The 21,797-nt window shown below is 45.2% G+C and overlaps 1 protein-coding gene across 3 annotated transcripts in view; it reads left to right on the top strand.

Annotated features, from left to right (window-relative positions):
- Positions 1-3,706, top strand: part of NSUN4 (NOP2/Sun domain family, member 4) — a 23,392-nt gene extending 19,686 nt beyond the window's left edge. For 2 of the 3 annotated variants that reach the window (XM_011969767.1, XM_011969768.1), the window contains 2 exons: positions 1,603-1,727; positions 2,479-3,706. In XM_011969767.1, the coding sequence (XP_011825157.1) occupies positions 1,603-1,727; positions 2,479-2,755 (402 nt within the window). In that variant the 3' untranslated portion in view covers positions 2,756-3,706. The remainder of the gene's footprint in view (positions 1-1,602; positions 1,728-2,478) is intronic. The other variant, XM_011969766.1, reaches the window with a different exon arrangement.
- Positions 3,707-21,797: the final 18,091 nt, after the last annotated feature.

The following is a 21,797-nucleotide window of genomic DNA, read 5'->3' on the forward strand; positions in this document are numbered from 1 at the left end:
TCTCGAACTCCTGACCTCAGGTGATCCACCCAGCTCGGCCTCCCAAAGTGCTGGGATTACAGATGTGCGCCACTGTGCCCAGCCTCCTGTCATAATTTTCTAATAACTTTATTTTATTTATTTATTTTTTGAGACAAAGTCTTACTGTGTCTCCCAGGCTAAAGTGCAATGGCACAATCTCGGCCTACCACATCCTCAACCTCCTGGGCTCAAGTATTCCTTCCATTTGAGCCACTTGAGTAGCTGGGACTATAGGTGCATGCCACCACACCTGGCTAATTTTTTGTAGTCAGGACTACAGGTGCATGCCACCGCCACGCCTGGCTAATTAAAAAAAATTTTTTGTACAGGTGGGGTCTCACTCTCACTATGTTGTCCAGACTGTAATAACTTTCCTATTGGAGTATAATACAGAAATGACCAAATCATAAGTGTACTGTTGAGAGAATTATAGTTAGCCTGGGCAACATAACAAAATGCTGTCTCTACAAAAATACAAAAATAAAAAAATTAGGCCAGGTGGCCGGGCGCGGTGGCTGAAGCCTGTAATCCCAGCACTTTGGGAGGCCGAGACGGGCGGATCACGAGGTCAGGAGATCGAGACCATCCTGGCTAGCATGGTGAAACCCTGTCTCTACTAAAACTACAAAAAATTAACCGGGCATGGTGGTGGGTGCCTGTAGTCCCAGCTGCTCGGGAGGCTGAGGCAGGAGAATGGCGTAAACCGGGGAGGCAGAGCTTGCAGTGATCTGAGATCCGGCCACTGCACTCCAGCCCGGGCGACAGAGCCAGACTCCCTCTCAAAAAAAAAAAAAAAAAAAAATTAGGCCAGGCGCGGTGGCTCATGCCTGTAATCCCAGCACTTTGGGAGGCCGAGGCGGTCGGATCATGAGGTCAGGAGATTGAGACCATCCTGGCTAGCATGGTGAAACCCTGTCTCTACTAAAACTACAAAAAATTAACCGGGCATGGTGGTGGGTGCCTGTAGTCCCAGCTGCTCGGGAGGCTGAGGCAGGAGAATGGCGTAAACCCAGGAGGCGGAGCTTGCAATGAGCCGAGATTGCACCACTGCACTCCAGCCTGGGCGACAGAGAAGACTCCATCTCAAAAAAAATAAAAAAATTGTGTGTGTGTGTGTGTGTGTGTGTGTGTGTGTATGTGTGTGTGTATATATATATAATTAGTCAATTAGTCTGGAGTGGTGGTTTGCATCTGTCGCCCCAGCTACTCAGGAGGCTGAGATGGGAGGACTGCTTGATCCCAGGGCGTTTGAGGCTGCAGTGACCTATGATCACATCACTGTACTCCAGTCTGGGCAACAGAGCAATATTTGTCTCTAAAAAAAAAAAAATTATAGTTGTTTATGTGTTAATTTTGGGTTTTTGACCAGCCATGAATATTCCCAGATATACTATTTCCCCAGTCATTATTTCACAATTGTCTACCAAGTTAAAATGAAGAACTTTGTCAGGTACTCTGCAAAGGAGGGATGGGCAGAGGGAATATTTCACAAACTTGGGCCAGGGGCCTAAAACATCTCTGGTCTAAGGAAGAGAAGCCTATAAGGATCTTTAATACTTTACCCTTTAACACTCTGGGTAGGTGCTGGTGGATGTGCCCTGTACCACAGACCGCCACTCCCTTCATGAGGAGGAAAACAACATCTTTAAGCGGTCAAGGAAGAAGGAGCGACAGATATTGCCTGTGCTGCAAATGCAGCTTCTTGCGTGAGTGACAGATTTTTAAACTCAGGACTTTGTGCCTGAGTGCTCTGGGAGTCTGGTCACCTGGGAGACTGGGGGACTGGAAGCTCTTACCAAGACCATAACCCACACAGGCATCTTATGGCTGGAGATCTGCCTAGAGGAGACAGAAATCATGGGATCATCTCTGGAACATGGAAACCCTATCTGAATTAGCTGGGTGTGGCGATGCACACCTGTAGTCCCAGCTACTCAGGGGGCTGAGGGAGGAGAATCACTTGAACCTAGGAGGTGGAGGCTGCAGTGAGCTGAGATTGCACCACTGCACTCCAGCCTGGGTAACAGAGCAAGACTCTGTCTCAAAAAACAAAAACAAAAACAACCCTATCTAGTAGGACATATATACTAGAGTGGGCTGCACAGATTCACTCATGCTATTTCATCCTCAGTACCAGTGAGTAGCACATGTTTGAAAAATAACTACTAGGGTAAGGACTCATTCCATAGCCAGCATAGCAATTTGGTCCATCAACAGAGCTCAGGGGGTCCTTGTAAGGAGACTTCCTAGTGAAGAGCTCATAGAGTAAGGTTGGGTTGCTATCTGCCTTGAGAATGGCTTTTCAGGCAGTGTCATTGGGGAAGGGACTTGAGAGGCTGTCTAACCAGCTACCCATCCCATAGTAGCCTTCCCTTATCCATGTTTGCAGCTCCTTATGTTGCTCTTCTACTGCTGGGAAGCTCACTAGTCACTGCTTCTGTCTCTTTCTGGTTTCAGGGCTGGACTCCTTGCCACCAAACCAGGAGGCCACGTTGTCTATTCCACCTGCTCACTCTCACACTTACAGAACGAGTATGTGGTGCAAGGTGCCATTGAGCTCCTGGCCAATCAATACAGTATCCAGGTGCAGGTGGAAGATCTGACTCACTTCCGAAGGCTTTTCATGGACACATTCTGTTTCTTCTCATCCTGCCAGGTTGGGGAGCTGGTAATACCAAACCTCATGGCCAATTTTGGCCCTATGTACTTCTGCAAAATGCATAGGCTGACATAGCATCACCCAATCCCTGAAGCAAGAAGACAAAGGGTATACTCTGTTGGAGGCACCAGAAATTGGAAACTGGGACCAGTGGCAGAGATGCACTCTGGGTCCTGTCTCCATCCTGTTCATGTCTTTCTGCAGTTTTTGGCAGTAAGAAGTAGAAGATTTTCTGTCCTGTTGTCCAATTGTGGAACATCAGCAGGTTTCTAACTCACTCATTACCCCCTGCCCCATATCCAGGCCTGTACCAAAGTTCACTGCCCCCTTAGGGGCTTAGAAGGAGAAGCCAGTGAGCAGGCTTACACTAAGTTGTAAACATAGGAAGAAGCATTTGGCCAATAAAGTTGTTGAAGCTCTATAGACCTGGAGCTACAGTTGGGGACTTCATGTCAGTGCACATGCCATTAGTTCCACTTGTACCAGCCAGTTAATGAGCCCCTGTCATCCTTGAAGTGAGTTCCACCTGATCAGTCTTGAGCAGCCAGTAGGCTCAATTAAGCCCGCCTGGGTTTTCCATATGGCCCATGATCTAATTTAAGGAACAAGTAACTAAAAATACTAAGCCAATGCAAAATAATCTGCTTACCTACTCACATTGGAAAAGCCCTTTGAGCTGAATAATTCTGACCATTCCTGCTGTCAACAATACTGCTGCCCAAATGTGGCTTAGGAGGCTGCTTCTGCTACAAAACCATCATACTCTTGTGCGTGCCTTGTTCTTTGTTCATTCTTCTAGCAAGTATTCCCAGACCTCGTGTATGACAGGTAGCTAGGTAGCTCTTGGAGATGTAGCAGTTGGGATTGTGGGAGATTACTGGGCTTCCTCATCCTTTGGAATGGTAACTCTCCTTTTGCTTTCTGAACACCTAGGAATCTCCTGATGTTTCGTTTTGTTGTATTCCAGACTTTCCATTGTTTCTAGTCTGCAGCTGAACTCTGGTACCTTTTCTTTGGCCCACCCCCTAATCCCTAACTCTTCCCTCAGCATCACAGGGCTTCACTGCACACACTGTGTTCAGGACAAGATTTCATCATTTACTGACTGCATACTTAGATATGTTGTTTTTGTAACTTTTGCCAAAAGAAAGTAACCTTTAGTGGCAGGGATATAAAAAATTGCTCAGGGTCACTTGCAGATATTTTCTTTTTAAACTTTTTTTTTTTTTTCTGGAAAACTGGTCCTGTGCAGAAAAGGGTATGTAACTTTAGAATACCTGAAGGCTTCTTGGCTCTTCTGCTTTCCTTATTCCTCCTCTTCCTGCCACTCTTTTTGTCCCTTCTGCCTTTCCTGCTCATCCTTATTTGGGTATTAGAGGTGTCAGTTGAGGAGGGACTTTAACTGAGGTTAAGCCTTCTTTTGGGATTTGCATTGTAATTGAGGACCCTGGAAGATCTCTGAGACTCAAAATCAGGTGAAGCTAGAAGATGGAGCTTCAAGGGCATGGTTAGTGCTCTGAGTAGGACCCAACCAGGCTCCGTGCATGGCATATGGTCCCTACATGCTGTTCACTCTGTATAGTACTTAGTATTTGCTGAGGCTAAAAGGCCTCAGGTGCCTGGGCTTCTGCCCTTGGACTCCTGGATATCCAGCCTGGTGCTAATTGAATGCTAAGCAGTGGTAATTCAAAATGAGAGGGTCCCCTGCCTCTAGAGTCATGATCTAATTGGGGACAGACAGACCTAGATAAGAAAAGCAGAGAACTACTTTGGAAAACAGTTTATCTGCTGTAATTGAACATTCAGCTACCCTATAACCCAGTTAATCCAATACTGGGGATAAATCCTAGAGAAACTCATACATGTACACCAGGAGACATGTACAAGAATATTCATAGCAGCCCTATTCACAAAAGCAAAAGCCTAGAAATAACCCAGATGCCCATGAGCAAGAGAGTGGACAAGTAAACTAGAATATTCACATAATAGAATATTATACAATTGTTAAATGAACTATAATGATACTTAACCATATGGATGAATCTGAGCAATAAAATAATTAAGTGAAAAAAGTTTAATCCCAGAAGAGTAAATGTAGCATGATGCCCTTTCTGAATGAAAGGTTTTTTTCTTTTCTGTGGAGTTATTCTTTACATACAATATAGTTCATACATTTTAAATATATTGTTTAATAAATATTGATAATTGTATATAATAGTATAGTCACCATCACCATCAAGATGTAGAAAGTAGGCTAGGCACAGTGGCTCATGCCTGTAATCTCAACACTTTGGAAGGCCGAGGTGGGAAGATCACTTGAGCCCAGGAATTCTAGATCAGCTTGGACAATATAGCGAGACCTGGTCTCTACCAAAAAAAAAAAAAAGTAGGCTGGGCACAGTGGCTCACACTTGTAATCCCAGCACTTTGGGAGGCCAAGGCGGGTGGATCACAAGGTCAGGAGATCAAGACCATCCTGGCTAACATGGTGAAACCCCGTCTGTACTAAAAAATAGAAAAAATTAGCCGGGCGTGGTGGTGGGCGCCTGTAGTCCCAGCTTCTTGGGAGGTTGAGGCAGAAGAATAGTGTGAACCTGGGAACCAGAGCTTGCAGTGAGCTGAGATTGCGCCACAGCACTCCAACCTGGGCGACAGAGCAAGACTCTGTCTCAAAAAAAAAAAAAAAGGTAGCTGGATGTGCTGGCATGTGCATGTGGTCCCAGCTACTTAGGAGGCTGAGGCAGGAGGATCACTTGAGCACAGGAGTTTGAGGCTGCAGTGAGCAGCCTGGGCAAGAGAGTGAGACTCCGTCTTGTGCCCTTGCACTCCAGCCAGGGTGACAGAGTGAGACTCTGTCTCAAAAAAAAAAAAAAAAGATAAGGGCATTGGGATTTATAATGTGCTGTTTATAATGTGCTGTTTAAAGTCTGAAGCTCGGCCAGGTGCTGTGGCTCATGCCTGTAATCCCAACACTTTGGAAGGCTGAGGCAGGTGGATCACCTGAGGTCAGGAGGAGTTCAAGACTAGCCTGGCCAACATGGTGAAACCCCATCTCTACAAAAATACAAGAAGGCGTGATGGCAGGTGCTTGTAATCTCAGCTACCCAGTAGGCTGGGGAGGGAGAATTGCTTGAACCTGGGAGGCGGAGGTTTCAGTGAGCCAAGATAGCGCCATTGCACTCCAGCCTGGGCTACAGAGAGACTCCATTTCAAAAATAATAAAGTCTGAAGCTCCACTGATTACTCCTTTTATTGATTATTTGCAGCTGGTCTAACCAGTTATATATGTCTGGCTTAATTACATGGCCAGAGCAACATAAAAGCCCTGCTGAGAACTTCTGATTTGAGCTCTTCCAAAACCAGGATGGATTCCTCACATAGATCATGATGATTCAATCCAAAGGCACTTTGCAGTGCAGTCCACATATGCATAAGGGCCATGGGGAGCTTTTATTTGGGAAGTTCTGAGATTCCTGATGTTTACCTACCCAGTCTTTCTCTTGCTGCCCTGTGTCCTTTGCCTTTAAATAAAAATCTTACGTGATTATGCTCTGTGAAGCCTGGATAATCCTTTCAAATATTTGGTCTGGGAAAATTTTTGCATATATGCATGGAATCATACAATATGTAGTCTTTGGTGTTTGACTTCTTTGACTTAGTATAATGTTTTTGAGATTCACTTTGTTGTGAGTATTAATGTTTTGTTCCTTTTTATTGCTGAATTGTATTCCATGGTGCAGACATACCACCATTTTGTGTATCTCTTCACCAGTTGATGGACATTTGAGTTGCTTCCAGTTTTGGGCTATTATTAATAATGCTGCTAAGACCTTTTGGGCATATAATTTTGTGAGTACATGTTTTCTTTTCTTTTTTTTATTTTTTGATATGGAGTCTCACTCTCTTGCCCAGGCTGGAGTGCAATGGTGCAATGTCAGCTCACTGCAACCCCTGCCTCCCAGGTTCAAGTGATTCTTCCGCTGCAGCTTCCTGAGTAGCTGGGATTACAGGCACCCACCACCATGCCTGGCTAATTTTTTTGTATTTTTAGTAGAAATGGGGTTTTGCCATGTTGGCCAGGCTGGTCTCGAACTCCTGACCTCAGATGATCCACCTGCTTCGGCCTCCCAAAGTGCTAGGATTACAGGTATGAACCACCGTGCCCAGCCCATGTTTTCTTCTAGTAAATACTTAGGGGAAGAATTGCTAGGTCATATGGTAAATGTATGTTTAACTTTATAAGGTACCATCATACTGTTTTCCAAAGTGGATCTACCATTTTGCATTGCCATCAGCAATGTATGAGAGGTCCAGTTGCTCCACATCTTTGCTAACACTTAGGATTATCAACCTTACACTTTATTCTACTGGGCCAGGTCGGGTGGCTCATGTCTGTAATCCCAGTACTTTGGGAGGCCGAGGTGGGTGGATCACTTAAGGTCAGGAGTTCAAGCCCAGCCTGGCCAACATGGTGAAACCCCGTCTGTACTAAAAATGCAAAAATTAGCCAGGTGTGGTGGCACATGCCTGTGATTCCAGCTACTTGAGAGACTAAGGCACAAGAATCGCTTGCACCCAGGAGGTAGAGGTTGCAGTGAGCTGGGATTGCACCACTGTATTCCAGCCTGGGCAACAGAGGGAGACTCTGTCTCAAAAATAAATAATAAGTAACTTTATTTTAGTGGATGTGTCTTGATACCTCATTGTGGTCCTAATTTGCATTTCTCTAATGACCAGTGGTGCTATAAAATTAAATACAACTAAGAATTTAAAAACATGTAAAAAGAACATGTATGCAGTAAAGCCATGTAAGAAGGAAAGAATGGTTATCACTATGGGGGAAAGAATGGTTCTCACTATGGGATTCAGTATAATGGTTCTTACAGATAGGGGGATAGGATGGGGCTGGAGGGAACATAAAGTTAGATTATTGTTAAGGCTCTCGCTTTTATATTTGATGCTTATTGCATTATTAAAAGCAGCTAAGTTAATAAAAAGTTATGTATAAAAATATTCATGACGAAGTGATAAAAGTATGTTATAAACAAAGATTATGATTAATTCAATTTTGTACACCTGAGGTATCCCTAAAAAAAGAGAAGGGGTTGGCTGGGCATGGTGGCTCATGCCTGTAATCCCAGTACTTTGGGAGGCCAAGGCAGGTGGATCAGCTGAGGTCAGGAGTTCGTGACCAGGCTGACCAACATGGCAAAACCCCTTCTCTACTAAAAATACAAATCAAAAAAAAAAAAAGAGAGAGAGAAGCGGGTAGAGAACCAAGCCCCACAGAGAATAATAATGCAAAATATGGCTTAATGTAGAAGGGATCACATTGAGAGACCTGGAAGCTTAGCAGTATTGCCTCAGTCTTGTTCATGAGCTCCTCTTTCCTTGTGACTTGCAACAGTTCAACCATAGCAGAGGGTCAGGTATTGGGGCAGCTATGGGTCAATATAGATTGATAGCTTGGAGCTATGGTTTTCACGTTTTAGGAGTCACAGATCTGTTTGAGAGACTGGTAAAAGCTTTGGCCGTTCTCAGAAAAACAAAGATAGAAAACACCATAGCATTTTACATAAGATTTCAGGGGCTTGGGTACTTCCTAAGGCCCATCTGTAAACCCCAAGTTAAGAACCTTTGGATTAGAAGATCTCAAATTTGAGGGTCTTTAGTGAAGGCAAGGGGGTCAAGCAGAGACCCCCAGTAACAAATCACCACTCTCACCCCTGCCAATCTGCCCTTCTTCCCATCTGCATTGTTCATCTTCAAACTTAACACCACCCTTTGCCCTGCTGCCCATGCCAGAAACTGCAGCCATCCTTGACGCTGTGACAGTAATCACTACTGTATATCGAATGTACCTGAGCTAGGCCCATGTGAAAAAAGCATTGTTTTATTTACATCATTGTTTCCTACTTTCACAGAAACCCTAGGATATGCTCTTTTTTGTTGTTGCCTATTTATTATAAAACTTTGAAAGAGTTATTTGTTAATTTGAACATTTTCATCCATTTTGTGGCTTTTCTTTGCACTATTTTTATGGTGTGTTTTTATTGCAGGGCAGGCAAGCCTCAAAACTGGGGCTTAGCCTGGGAGAAAGCCAGGAAAGAATTCAAGGGCAAGCTAGTGGTGTTAGACAGCAATCTTTTATTGAACAATACTGCTCCTTGCAGAGTAAGGCTAACTTATAGGCAGCAAATCCAGAGTCAGCTGATACACTCTTTTTAGTCCCATTTTATAGAGAAGGAAACAAGCTTAGATTGCTTAAGTAACTCAAAAAATTACAGTCTGAAATTTCTTTTTCCTTTTTTTTAAGACAGGGTCTGGCTCTCACCAGGGTGGAGTGCCATGGCATGATCTTGGCTCACTGCAACCTCCGCCTCCCAGGCTCAAGTGATCCTCCTGCCTCAGCCTCCTGCGTAGCTGGGACTACAGGCACGTGCCACCGCGCCTGGCTAAGTTTTGTATTTTTAGTAGAGATGGGGTTTCGCCATGTTGCCCAGGCTAGTCTTGAATTCTTGAGCTCAAGTGATCTGCCTGCCTTGGCCTCCCAAAGTGCTAGGATTACAGGCATGAGCCACTGCGCCCAGCCGCAATCTGAAATTTCTTTCTTGAAATGTTGCTTATATTTCTCCCCTTCCTGGCTTTCCTGCCTTAGGTAGGGCCTTATCATTTCTCACTGATCAATGGCAGTAGCCTCAAAACTCATTTCTATTACTCTAATCAGCCCTAAATTTTTCCATTCTTCCCCATCCTCTCATGCCACCCCTTATCTATTGTGTGATTGTTGATCACAATAATCCTCCCATTCTGTCCCAGTACAATGTGACTTTGCTACTTCTATCAGTAAGAGATGGAGTCTGTTTCCCCACCTCTTGAATCTGGGCCAGTCTTATGATTTGTTTTGACCAATAAAGTCTGGTGGAAGGGATGCTGTGCAACTTCTGCGTGTAGGCCTCAAGAAACCTTGCAACTTCCATGCTCATTTTGGAGCTCTTCTGCTGCTCTGTGAAGAAGCCTGGACCAACCTGCTGGAGACACGTGCTGGAAGCTGTCTTAGACCTCCCAAGCTCAGTTAAACAGTTAGGTGACCCAAACATCATGAGTGACCCCAGCCAAGACCAGCCTAAATTGCTGACCTCCAGAATTGTGAACAAATAAAGTAGTGGTTGTTTTAAGCCAGTAAGTTTTGGAAATGGTTAAGTAAATTTAAATAAAATTTTAACATATGTCATTTGTGTTAATAAGTAACACAAATCTGAGTGTCATTCATGTGCTTATAATTCTTTGTTCTTTAGGCTGGGCATGGTGGCTTATGCCTGTAATCCCAGCACTTTTGGAGGCCGAGGCCACCAGGGTCGCTTGAGGCCAGAAGTTTGAGACCAGCCTGAGCAACATAGCGAGAACCCGTTTTTACAGAAAGATCCTTTGTTCTCTCTGCATTGCCAACAGGATCAAGTCCAGACTCTTGCCCTGATCCCTAGTTGTTGATGCTGTTTCATCTGTGTCTCTGTCATGCCCTGCTCCTCCCCTTTCATACAAATTCTTTGTCTATCCATGCATAACATAAGCCAATGCTTCTGTGTCAGGACAAATTGTCTCCTCTACCTAAATGCCTTTTCCCTTGTGCTTTCTTGCTAGCTCAGATTTCCACCCCTCTGGAAGCTTTCTCTAATCCTTCTAACGCTGGGTTGATCCTCTTCTGTGCTCCCCAACCCTCTCTATAATACAATGAATATAGCACTTTCCATGGCCACTTTTTCTTCTTTACCCATCCCCAAACTAGGAATTGTTAGGGACAGTAAGCTGGTATTTTATTTTTGTATCCCTAACCCCCAAGTACCAACATGCTTAGTACCTATTTGGTAGTTAATATACATTTGAGTACCTCCTATGTGCTAAGCTTAATTGTAGATACTAGAGTGAGTGGTGAACACAGCAGAAAAAAGTCCTTGTTCTCATGGGATGTGCAATCTAGTGGGCAAGATAGACAAGTAATTACAAGTAAATTATAAGCAATTACAATTAGTTGTAAGTAAATTATGAGTGAGCCAAGTACTGAGAGAAGTGTAATGTGCATATACCTGAGGGACCTATCCTTGCCTGGAGGAAGAGATGTTTAAACAGAGCTGAAGATAAAGAGGAGTTAAATCAGTGAGGCAGAGGAGGATGTTGGGAGTGCTCTAGCAGAGGGAACAGTTCGTGTGAATGTGAAGTCGGGAAAGAGGATATTCTAGATTCTGAAAGAGGTCTAGTATCCTGCAGTGTAGGGAGAGAGGAATGGTTGCGAAACACAAGGCTGGAGAAGCAGGCGGAAGCCAACCTACAACAGGGCCTTCTGGGCCACTTGAAGGAATAGGTATTCTGTCCTGAGTCACTGGAAGCCATTGTGGGAGTTTTAAGCTGGAAAACGATCTGATCAGATTTCATGGGCCCCCCAGTGGGAATATGATTATCAGAATTTACTGAATGAGGAAGTTAAATAGCTGGCTGTACAGAAATTGCTTCTGAAAGTCGGTCCTGTCCTTAAGCTTACTCAACCTTATCTCTCTGAGTAAATGGGAACTCTTGAGCTCCAACCCGTTTAGACCATATTTTGAGGTGACACTTTAGGAGGTGTACTGGCTGAAGAGGGTGACCAGGAAGGAGAGAAAACTGAAAGTCTCGTTCTGGGGAGAACTGGGGGAATTGGGAGTATTTCACCAGGAGAAAGACAGACTTAAGGAAGAGAGATGCTGTCTCCAACTAGGACTGTTCTGAGGCAGGGGAAGCAGATGTGTTTTGAGTATCCTCAGGGGCAGAGCTGGGACCAGTAGAAGGAAGTTGTAGTGAGCCAGATTGTAGGTTAGCATACGAAACCTTTCAATGAGTGTTTTCTGAATTATGGCTCACAACCATGATTCATTAGCGGTCATGAAGTCAATTTGTGGGTATGGTATGCCTTAGAACTTCTCACAAATACCTAGTTACTTCTTCTCGTGGACACGTGGTAGGCTTGCCTTCCCCACTCCCTCTGCAGGTAGGCATAGTCACGTGACTTGCTTTAGCCAATGAAATGTGCACAGAGGTGGTGTCTTTTTTTTTTTAGATTCATTTCACTTTTGTTATGAACAAACACAATCTCAGTATAACTAGCTTCAGAGTTGATATTAATAGAAATTATTCCAAAATTATTCTTAAGTCACAAATAACTACTATGCCACGTAAAAAGGGAGAAATCCCACCTAATCGAAGAAAAGTTATCCTATGTATGTTTCCATGGGAATGAGTTTAAGCATTCTCAAATTTTTTCTGGCCAGTCATCCACCACTTCTCCAATGGATTCATTCAGTCTCTTGGAGAACCGTGTAGACTAATGATAGCATCTGGGACACATAGACAGATCAACTTCATGGTGGACATTGTTATTATAAAAAATACTCAGGTCTTGAGAATTCCTGTGCTGAAGGATCCCAAAATGCTTTATAAAAAGCATTAGTCATGCCTCAAAACTGCCCTTTGAGGTAGGTCAGTATTATTGTCCCCATTTTACCAGAAGAAAACTGAGGCATATTAGAGTTAAGTGACTTGTCCAGGGTCACATAGCAAGTCAGTGGCACAGTGGTAGGAGAGGCTCTGTCCTTAACCACCAGCATAACATTGCCACCTAGATTTTTTTTGTTTTTTTGAGACAAAATTTTCTTCTGTTGCCCAGGCTGGAGTGCAGTGGTCCGATCTTGGCTCACTGCCTCCCAGGTTCAAGCAATTATCCTGCCTCAGCATTTCAAGTAGCTGGGATTACAGTCGCCTGCCACCATGCCTGGCTAATTTTTTTTTTTTTTTTTTTTTTTTTGAGACAGAGTCTTGCTCTGTCACCCAGGCTGAAGTGCTGTGGTGCAATCTCGGCTCACTGCAAGTTCTGGTTCCCGGGTTCACACCATTCTCCTGCCTCAGCCTCCCAAGAAGCTGGGACTACAGGCGCTCGCCACCACGCCCGGCATGCAGTGTTCACTGCATGTTCATGGTGCGAGGAATAAGGTGGTGTAGGACCCAGTGCTTGCTCTGAGGAGAGTCCAGACAGACACAGGAACAGATAATTCAATACTGTATGATAAATCCTTGCACCAGGGAACACAGGCAGCTTTGAGAGCATAGAGAAGTGGCCCTGATCCAGATAAGGGAATTCTGGGAAGTCTTCCCAGAGAAAAGCATACTTCTGCTGAGACAGGAAGGTCAAGTAAACCAAGACGCAACGATGAAATAGCTGCAAGGCAAAAATCGAAAAAGAAAAAAAATCAACTATAATCTTCTTTTTTTTGAGATAGAGTTTCACTCTTGTCGCCCAGGCTGGGGTGCAGTGGCGTAATCTCAGCTCACTGCAACCTCCACTTCCCGGGTTCAAGAAATTCTTGTGCCTCAGCCTCCTGAGTAGCTGGGATTACAGGCACGTGAAACCATGCCCGGCTAATTTTTGTATTTTTAGATGAGATGGGTTTCACCATGTTGGCCAGGCTGGTCTCAAACTCCTGACCTGAAGTGATCCACCCGCCTTGGCCTCCCAAAGTATTGAGATTACAGGTGTGAGCCACTGCACCCAACTAGAGCTCTTTAAATAATAATAGACTTACCTTAGGATTTGATTTGCATACAACCTACCAAGAATATATTCTCTGTGAAATATGACATAAATGTGTGATAATGACCTAAGATTGCTTCTCAAGATGAGAGATGTGCTTTTCTGCACGTCTGGTTTTCAAAAACTGGTTTGCCACCCATGAGATGTTTTCTCCCACACCAACTTGGATAGAAGAGCTTATGGCAGATAAGCTGACTCAACACTCAGACTGATGTCACCAGATCAAAGTGAAAAATATATGTCGCTCTCATGATCCAAATAAAAATGTTTTCCTAATAAAATTGCCATTGCTGTGAATCAGTTTTAGTCACATTTTTATTTTATTTAATGATATAGTCCTTGCTACATGTCAGGCACTGTTCTAAGCACTTCCCTAACATTAAGTCATTTAATTCCCATGGCAACCAATGGGGTAGTACAACATCCCCATTTTATAGATGAGGAAATTCAGGTACTGAATGGTAAAGAAACTAACCACACAGTTTGAAATACATTATAGGAGGGAGACAGCATGTATTTCATGTGTATCCAAAGAAGGCATGGGTGAAAACAGGTTAAGGAAAACAGATTGAAGGTGAGGTATGGCTGGTGGGTTTCCAAGTTAATGATTGGGAACCTTTAATAATGATTCCACAGTCTAGTCGTAGGTGTCCTTGTTACCAAGGCAGCAGGGTTTTTAAAAAAAATTTTTATTTTTAAAAATAGAGACAGGGTCTCCCTATGTTGCCCAGACTGGTCTCAAACTCCTGGGCTCAGTGGATCCTCCTGCCTCGACCTCCCAAAGTGCTAGGATTACAGGTGTGAGCCACCATGCCTGGCCATAGCAAAGATTTTTTTTTTTTTTTTTTTTGAGATGGAGTTTCTCTCTGTTCAGGCCGGAATTCAGTGGTGCAATCTTGGCTCACCACAACCTCTGCCTCCCTGGTTCAAGGGATCCTCCTGCCTCAACCTCCTGAGTAGCTGGGACTATAGGTGTGTGTCACCATACCCAGCTAATTTTTGCATTTTTAGTAGAGACGGGGTTTCATCATGTTGAACAGGCTGGTCTTGAACTCCAGACCTCAAGTGATCCTCCCGCCTTGACCTCCCAAAATGTTGGGATTACAGGCATGAACCACTGCGCCTGGCCAAGGGATTTTGAGTCTTGAAGATCCAGGTTTGATTCACAGTTGGGCCCTCCACTGACTGTGTAGCACTGAGCAAGTGACTGGTTGTCTGTAAGGCCTTGGTTACTTATCTGGGCAATGAGGATCAGGAGGTGTATCAGTTAACTATTGCTTTGTAATGAACCAATCCTCAAAGTGGTGGTTTAAACAACCATTTATTATTCTCTGAGTCTATGGTTTGGCGGGTGTTTCTGCTGACCTAAGTTGGCTTGGCAAGACTCACTCATGTATCTGCAGTCAGGTGGCTCTGCTCATCTTGGCTGTCTCACTGTGTAACGGCCTGACCAAGGGCAAATGGGCTAAGCAGGCTTTGGCTTTTCTCCACATGATTTCTAGTCCTCCAGCAGGCTAGTTTGGGCTTTTTCTCATGGCAGTGGCAGGGTTCCAGGAGAGAGAGACAAAACAGTTCTCTTACAGCCTGGGCTAAGAAGTAGCACAAAATTCCTTCCACTACTTTCCATTAGTTAAAGTAAATCACAAAGATTTGCATGGGTAGGGAAATAGACTCTACTCCTGGGGAGAGGAGTTTAAAATCACTTTGCAGAAAGCACAGATACAAGGGGTCCTGGATTATTGGGGTCATTTATGTTATCAACTTAGCACAGGAGACAAACTCTCCCCAAACTCAGAGGAGGATGTAGGGGTTGGTAGGGGGCCCAGATATCTGCATTCAAAGTCCTGACAGTGCTTTGTAAATTGTCAGCACCCCAGGCAGTGCTTCTGAGTGTGGAATCCTCTCTCCTATGTGGGGCTGTGAGTTTCTGCCTTAGTCCAGTCATGCAGCAATATCAAAATACTTGAGAAGGGCCAGGTGCAGTGGCTCACACCTGTAATCCCAGCACTTTTGGAGGCCGAGGTGGGTGGATCACGAGGTCAAGAGATCTAAACCATCCTGGTCAACGTGGTGAAACCCCGTCTCTACTAAAAATACGGAAATTAGCTGGGTGTGGTGGCGTGCGCCCATAGTACCAGCTACTCGGGAGGCTGAGGCAGGAGAATTGCTTGAACTTGGGAGGCAGAGGTTGCAGTGAGCTGAGATCGCATCACTGCACTCCAGCCTGGGCAACTGAGTGAGACTTTGTCTCAAAAATAAGCAAAAAACAAACAAACATAAACAAACAAAAACAACTTGAGAATGGGTAATTTATAAAGAGTAGAACATTTATTTCTTACAGTTCTAGAGGCTGGGAGGTCTAAGGTCAAGGCACTGGCAGATTTGGTGTCTGGGGACAGCTTGCTCGTTGCTTTATAGATGGTGCCTTATGACTGAGTTGTCCCATGGCAGAACAGAAGGGGAAAGGGGCTGTGAACAGCTACCTCATACCTCTTTTATAAGGTCTTTAATCCTATTCATGAGGCCAGGGCCCGTTTGACCTAATCACCTCCCCAAAAAGCTCCACCTTCTAATACCATTACCTTGGTGATCAGGTTTCAGTAGGAATTTTGAGGGACACATACACTCAAATCATAGCAGTTCCTTAGAGCAGGACTGCATCCTCCCCTTTAGTAGGCCCCTGGGAAAGGCTCACAGAAGAGAAAGGAAATGGAGAAGCAGAGCATTTGCTGCTCTTACCCCTGGAACAAAGACAGACTTCACACCCTCTGGAATCTGAGAAGTTCCCTTCCCTTCTTCTCTCCCTTGGACAGCCCTGCCCCCACCTCAGAGGGCGCCAGGGAAGGTATTACCTGTCTTCCCACTCAACAGCTGAAGACATATAAGAATAACTTACCGTCACCAGGTGACTGCCGATGCTGGCAGGGAAACTTACCAGGGTCTGCTAGAGGGGCTGTGGGCAGCAGTAACTCTTCCATGAATGATCTGACGGCAGGTTATGGCTCACAAAATGAAGTGGTGTTACCTTCTGGAAAACACAGGTGGAACCCTGGAAACCCACGCCCATTGGATCTTTGAATCCACCTGCTCTTCTAGTCCATGACCTCAGCTTCCAGCTTGCCTCTCCCAACCCTCCTCCATACTGCCTTCCCAAAATACTGGTTGGATTGCATACATCTCTGCTTAAAATAAAGTGAGCTAGTATTTACTGAACACTTACAGTGGATGAGGTGCTGTTCCAAGCTCTTTGCTTGGATTAACTTGCTTAGTGTTCACAGCAATTCTGTGAGATTGTCACCAGTGTTATCCCCATTTTACAGATAAGGAAACTGAGGCACAAGAGGTTAAAGTGGCTTACTCCAGGTTACACCGTAAGTGGCAGAGTTAGGATTTGAACTCAGGCAGTCTGGTTCCTGAGCTTGCGATTCTCAAGCCATAAAACCCTTCTCTGTAGGCCTCTATTTTTCTAATAAGTAATAACAACAACAATAATAATAATGATTAACATGCATAGATTTTTTACTACGCATATGCTAGGCCCTGTTCTGGCTGTGTTACATGTATTAACTCATTTGATTTTTATAATAGTACTAGAGCATTTGCTGTGTGGGGGGGGTACTATTATTACCATTATTTGACAGGTAAGGAAATGGGGACACAGAGAGTCACACAACAAGGATGGGTTACTAGCCAGCCCTACTCTAGAGCCAAGCTCTAAAACACTTGCTCTAAACCATATGCCATCTTGCTTCTCCCAAAGACTGTCCCCAACACAGTCCAAGGGCCCAGAATCCAAGGCCCTCTGGGTTATGCAGCATGATCTCTGCATTTCCACCAAAGCCTGTCTTGGTCTATGCACATCTTTTTTCTTCCCACTCAGGCCAGATTTTCAGTCTAGTGTTTGCTGAAGTTTCCCTAGTGCACAGCATATAGTAGCAGGGGTCAGTGGATGTCGGTTGAATTGAACCACTGGATGGCAGAAGGGTCTCTGGATCCTCTCTCACAGGAACAAAGTGGCCACTCACTGTGACTTGAACATTAGAATCAGTCCAGGACTTGGTGCACTGGCCTCCAAACCCACTCCTAACCCCTAGACCCTTTTTGTAAATTAAATCATATTTAATATGCCCCCAGGGAGCTTTCTGCTTAGAGAAGCCATCATTTCAGCAAACACGAGTGAATGCTTTGTAACTGGAGTCCCGAAAGTAGCAAATCTTGGCCCTACTCACAACACGTTACAAACTTGGTAATTAAGCCTCAGGAATGGCCAGTGTTTCTCTAGGGCTATATATTATTTTCCCTTTGGGAAGGAGAGAGGGTCTGGAAAAATGCTTCTCGTTTTGCAAAAGGAAGAACTGAGTTACCCAAAGTCACCCAACAAATGAAGGGTGAATTGAGGGCTAGAATCCCATTCTTTTACTCAGGAAATGGGGTGAGGTGACCTCATAAGAACCACTTCAGATTGCTGTTTCTATCATCAGCACCTGTCAGCTCTCTTTTTCTAGGGAAACTGAGGTCTAGGGACTTGAAACTTGTAAAGGGTCATCAGTGCTGAGTAGGAACAGAGGCCCTCCATCCTCACTGAAGACAGAAACACAAGGATTTGGGACCTTGCTTAACATACTCAGGAGCCTGACTCAAGGCCCTCAGGCTGGGATTCTTCCAGTAACAACCAAGTCTCTCCATAGGTGGGCCTTTCACTGCATTCATAATCCTTTATGGAGGGCCTACTAAGTGCCAGGCAGTGTTGCTAACAATCCTGAAAGGCAGGTATCATAACTAGCCCCCTTAGATAAGTAAAGGCACAGATTCAGAGAGGTAAAAACAACCAGGATCCAGGACTGCAGCCCCTCTCCATGTTTCAGGAGACAGTGTTTCCTGGCACAAAGCACTTACCTGTGCCCCATCATACTTTAAGTAAACAAGTCAGGACAAATAGGGCCACAATGCAATGAAAAAAGCTACATGTCAACCCAAAGATACACATATTCTAAACTTTTACGACTCATTTCCAGGGGCAGTAATGATGGTGCTGATGGATGGGGAAGAGCTCTGGCTTCCGGCTTCCCAGTGGAATCCCCACCCACTCAGCCACCTGTGTAACCCACAAAAGTTACTTTATTTTTATTTTTTAAATACTTAATTTATAAATATCTGTTCTATGGGACACAAGTTATTTAATGCCATTTGTCTTCAGTTACCTCATCAGTAATATGAGCATAAAAATGCTTTTTTTTTGAGACACAGTCTCACTCTGTTGCCCAGGCTGGAGTGTACTGGTGTGATCTCAGCTCTCTGCAACCTCCCCCTCCCAGGTTTAAGCGATTCTCCTGCCTCAGCCTCCCAAGTAGCTGGGATTACAGGCACAAGCCACCACGCCCAGCTAATTTTTGTATTTTTTGTAGAGACAGGGTTTCACCATGTTGGTCAGGCTGGTCTTGAACTCCTGACCTCAGGTGATCCGCCTGTCTTGGCCCCAAAAGTACTAGAATTACACGTGTGAGCCACCGTGCTCAGCCAAAAATGCTTTTCTCGTAAAGTTTTTGGGAGAACAACTGAGATAAAGCATGTAAAGTTCTGTGAGAGAGGCCAGGACAGCAGTAGGGAGGCTGTGTGTGTGTGTCTGTGTCCATGTAATTCATTCCCCTTTGAAGGGGGCCAGGTACCCAGACTCCCCCCTGGTCTGGCATTCCTTCTGCTTCTTGGATGTAAAATCCAGAAGTGCCCAGGACTTTTGCTTCTTGGAGGTAAAATCCAGAAGTGCCCAGGACTGGGACAGGGTGACCCTGGGGAGGCCAGTCTGCAGGAAGTGGCTGAGCCAAAGGACAAATAATGGGTGGATTGGGCTGTGACGAACAGCCTGGGTGAGAGACCCGGGGTCCCGGGTTTGGGAAAAAGGAGGGGCAGGGGGTGGATACCCCAGAGACTCTTCCTGTGTCTGTCCTGGGTTGGCACACCAGAAGCCCTGTGCTGGGGAGAGGCGGGCGCCCTGTGGTGCATGACCAGCCTCCTGGGTCTCCAGGAAAGATGCTGCTACAGGGTTTCTGGAGGTTAAAGAGGTCCGTGAACCCAATCTGTCGCTGCTCCCAGTCTTGTTGGCTGGTGTTATAAATAAAGTTCTGGTGCCACAAAATAAATAGCACTCGCATACAAAATTTTCTTTTTTTTTCTTCTCAGCAAGGCAATTTACTTCAGGTCAGGAGTACTGAATACCCATTGTGTCTTTTCCCCTCAATTACCCGGGAGGAACCATCTATCGTCCTGTCCTGAAGGGAGTTCCTCTTAGGTCTGGTCGGACCTTTGCATGGTAATTAATTAAGATTTAGATCCCCTGTTAGGAAACCTGCTGGGTTAAGAGAATTTTCAGTGGTTAATGTTAAATCATTTTTTTCTAACAGAATAGCCTCATACTTGAAGGTTCTAGAGTCAGTAAGCTACCTTTTTTTTTTTTCCTTTTGACTTAGGATAGTTCTGACCTGATGAGGTGTGCTCACACAGTGAGGTTTCCTCTGAAAGTTATTTTTCTACTTTCTTCTGTTAGCAAAGCAGTTGCTGCTACAGATTGAATGCATTTGGGCCATCTGCGGGTTACTGGGTTAAGGAGTTTTGATTAGGGAGGTTATAGGTTGTCAGTGGCCTCAGTTCTTTGGGGCTACACCCTTGTTTACACTGACAACAAGGTGGTATTGGAGTGTTATAGGGTCATGGAGAAGACCTTCAATTATCAATTATATGTCTTAAATTTACCCTGGCTTTTAAAGGAATAGGGTACACTGTTTTCTCTTTACTACTTCTCTCTCTCTCTCTCTCTGACTCTCTGTCTCTCTCTTTCTCTCTCTTACTCCCTCTGTCTCTCTCTCTCTGCCTCTCTATCTCTCTCTTTGACTCTCTCTTTCTCTTCAACCTCCTCTCCCAGTTTCTCTTTCCCCTCTGCTGGTCTTTCCCTGCCTCTGCCAGCTGCTTATGCTGTTGTTCTCCCCTCTCCTTCCCCTTCCCCTAGGGAAGGGACCATCAGGAGTGGAGCTACTTTTTCTTCCCCTGAGAAGAAAGGAAAGGAGAGTTCTGAATATTTTTCTTACTACTGGAGGTTTGTGTGAGGTTTAACCCCCTGAAATTTGTGGAAGGCTCAACCCCTCAAACCAGGGGTGTCTTGCCTCACCTGCCCCAGAAGGCTGAACCCCTCATATCAGAGGGTGTCTTGCCTTGCTGCCCTGGAAGGCTCAACCCCTCAAACCAGGGGGTGTATTGTCTTGCTGCCCTGGAAGGTTGACCAAAAGAGGTCAACTACTTCTATCTCTCTCTTACTACTACTATCCCTTCCCCCCTCTGAAGGTCCCTTGCATACTTCCCACTCATGTTGTACTCTCTGGCTGCTCCCCCAAGGGAGAATTAGGCCCCTCTTAGCAGTGACATTCTGGTGTAAATCCCATGGCAGGATCCTTCCTAAGCCATATGAGGTAGCTACAGAACAGTGGAGAGGACCCACTCACTCCATCCAGCAGTAGGACTTGTCACCATCCACATGGACAACACTGCAAGTAGGGTTGTTTGTGATCATTCACGCACACACACATTTAGCCTTCCAGAATTTGACCACCAAGGAAGTACTTTACCAGCTCCTGCGGCTTCTCCTTCCTTGGTCTGCGCAGAGTCATCGTGGCAGTGTGTGAGGATCCTTTACCCTAGGTTGCCTGCTGGTTTGTTTCCGAGTTGCTGAGAGCTCACTGAGTGAGTCCTGATTTCTCACCCCTGAGGCCGTCACAAGAGGGTGGGGCATGCCTCCACATGAGAGAGAACCAGAGACCGCCCCCAGAGGGGAATGTAATCACCGGCAAGCCCCCAAATTGTTATAAATAAAGTTTCAGTGCCACAAGAGAAATAGCACTAGAATATAACATTTTCTTTATTTTTCTTCTCAGCAAGGCAATTTACTTCTATAGAAGGGTGTGCCCTCTCAGATGGAGCAATGGTGAGCACACACCTGGACAAGGGCATGGAAGGGGGGTTCTTATGCCTGACCCACGTGACTGCTGCTGCTGTGTCCTTTCCCTGTTGGCTAGGGTTAGACCTATAGGCTAAACTAATTCCGACTGGCTAATTTAAAGAGAGTGACAGGGTGAGTGGTTTGGCGGGAAAAATGGTTATGGCAGAGCAGGAAATCAGAATGAGTCAGGGTGAAGAATGAGTCAGGGAGGAATAGGTCAAAAAACGTTGCTTTATGAGGAACTTAAGTTTAAAAGTAGAAGACAGGCCGGGTGTGGTGGCTCATGCCTGTAATCCCAGCACTTTGGGAGGCCAAGGCGGGTGGATCACGAGGTCAGGAGATCCACACCATCCTGGCTAACACAGTGAAACGCCCTCTCTACTAAAAATACAAAAATTAGCCAGGCGTAGCGGCGGGCGCCTGTAGTCCTAGCTACTCGGGAGGCTGAGGCAGGAGAATGGCGTGAACCCGGGAGGCGGAGCTTGCAGTGAGCTGAGATCGCGCCACTGCACTCCAGC

The sequence above is a fragment of the Mandrillus leucophaeus genome, unplaced genomic scaffold (genome assembly GCF_000951045.1).
Source record: "Mandrillus leucophaeus isolate KB7577 unplaced genomic scaffold, Mleu.le_1.0 Scaffold902, whole genome shotgun sequence".
NCBI classification, from domain to species: Eukaryota; Metazoa; Chordata; class Mammalia; order Primates; family Cercopithecidae; genus Mandrillus; species Mandrillus leucophaeus.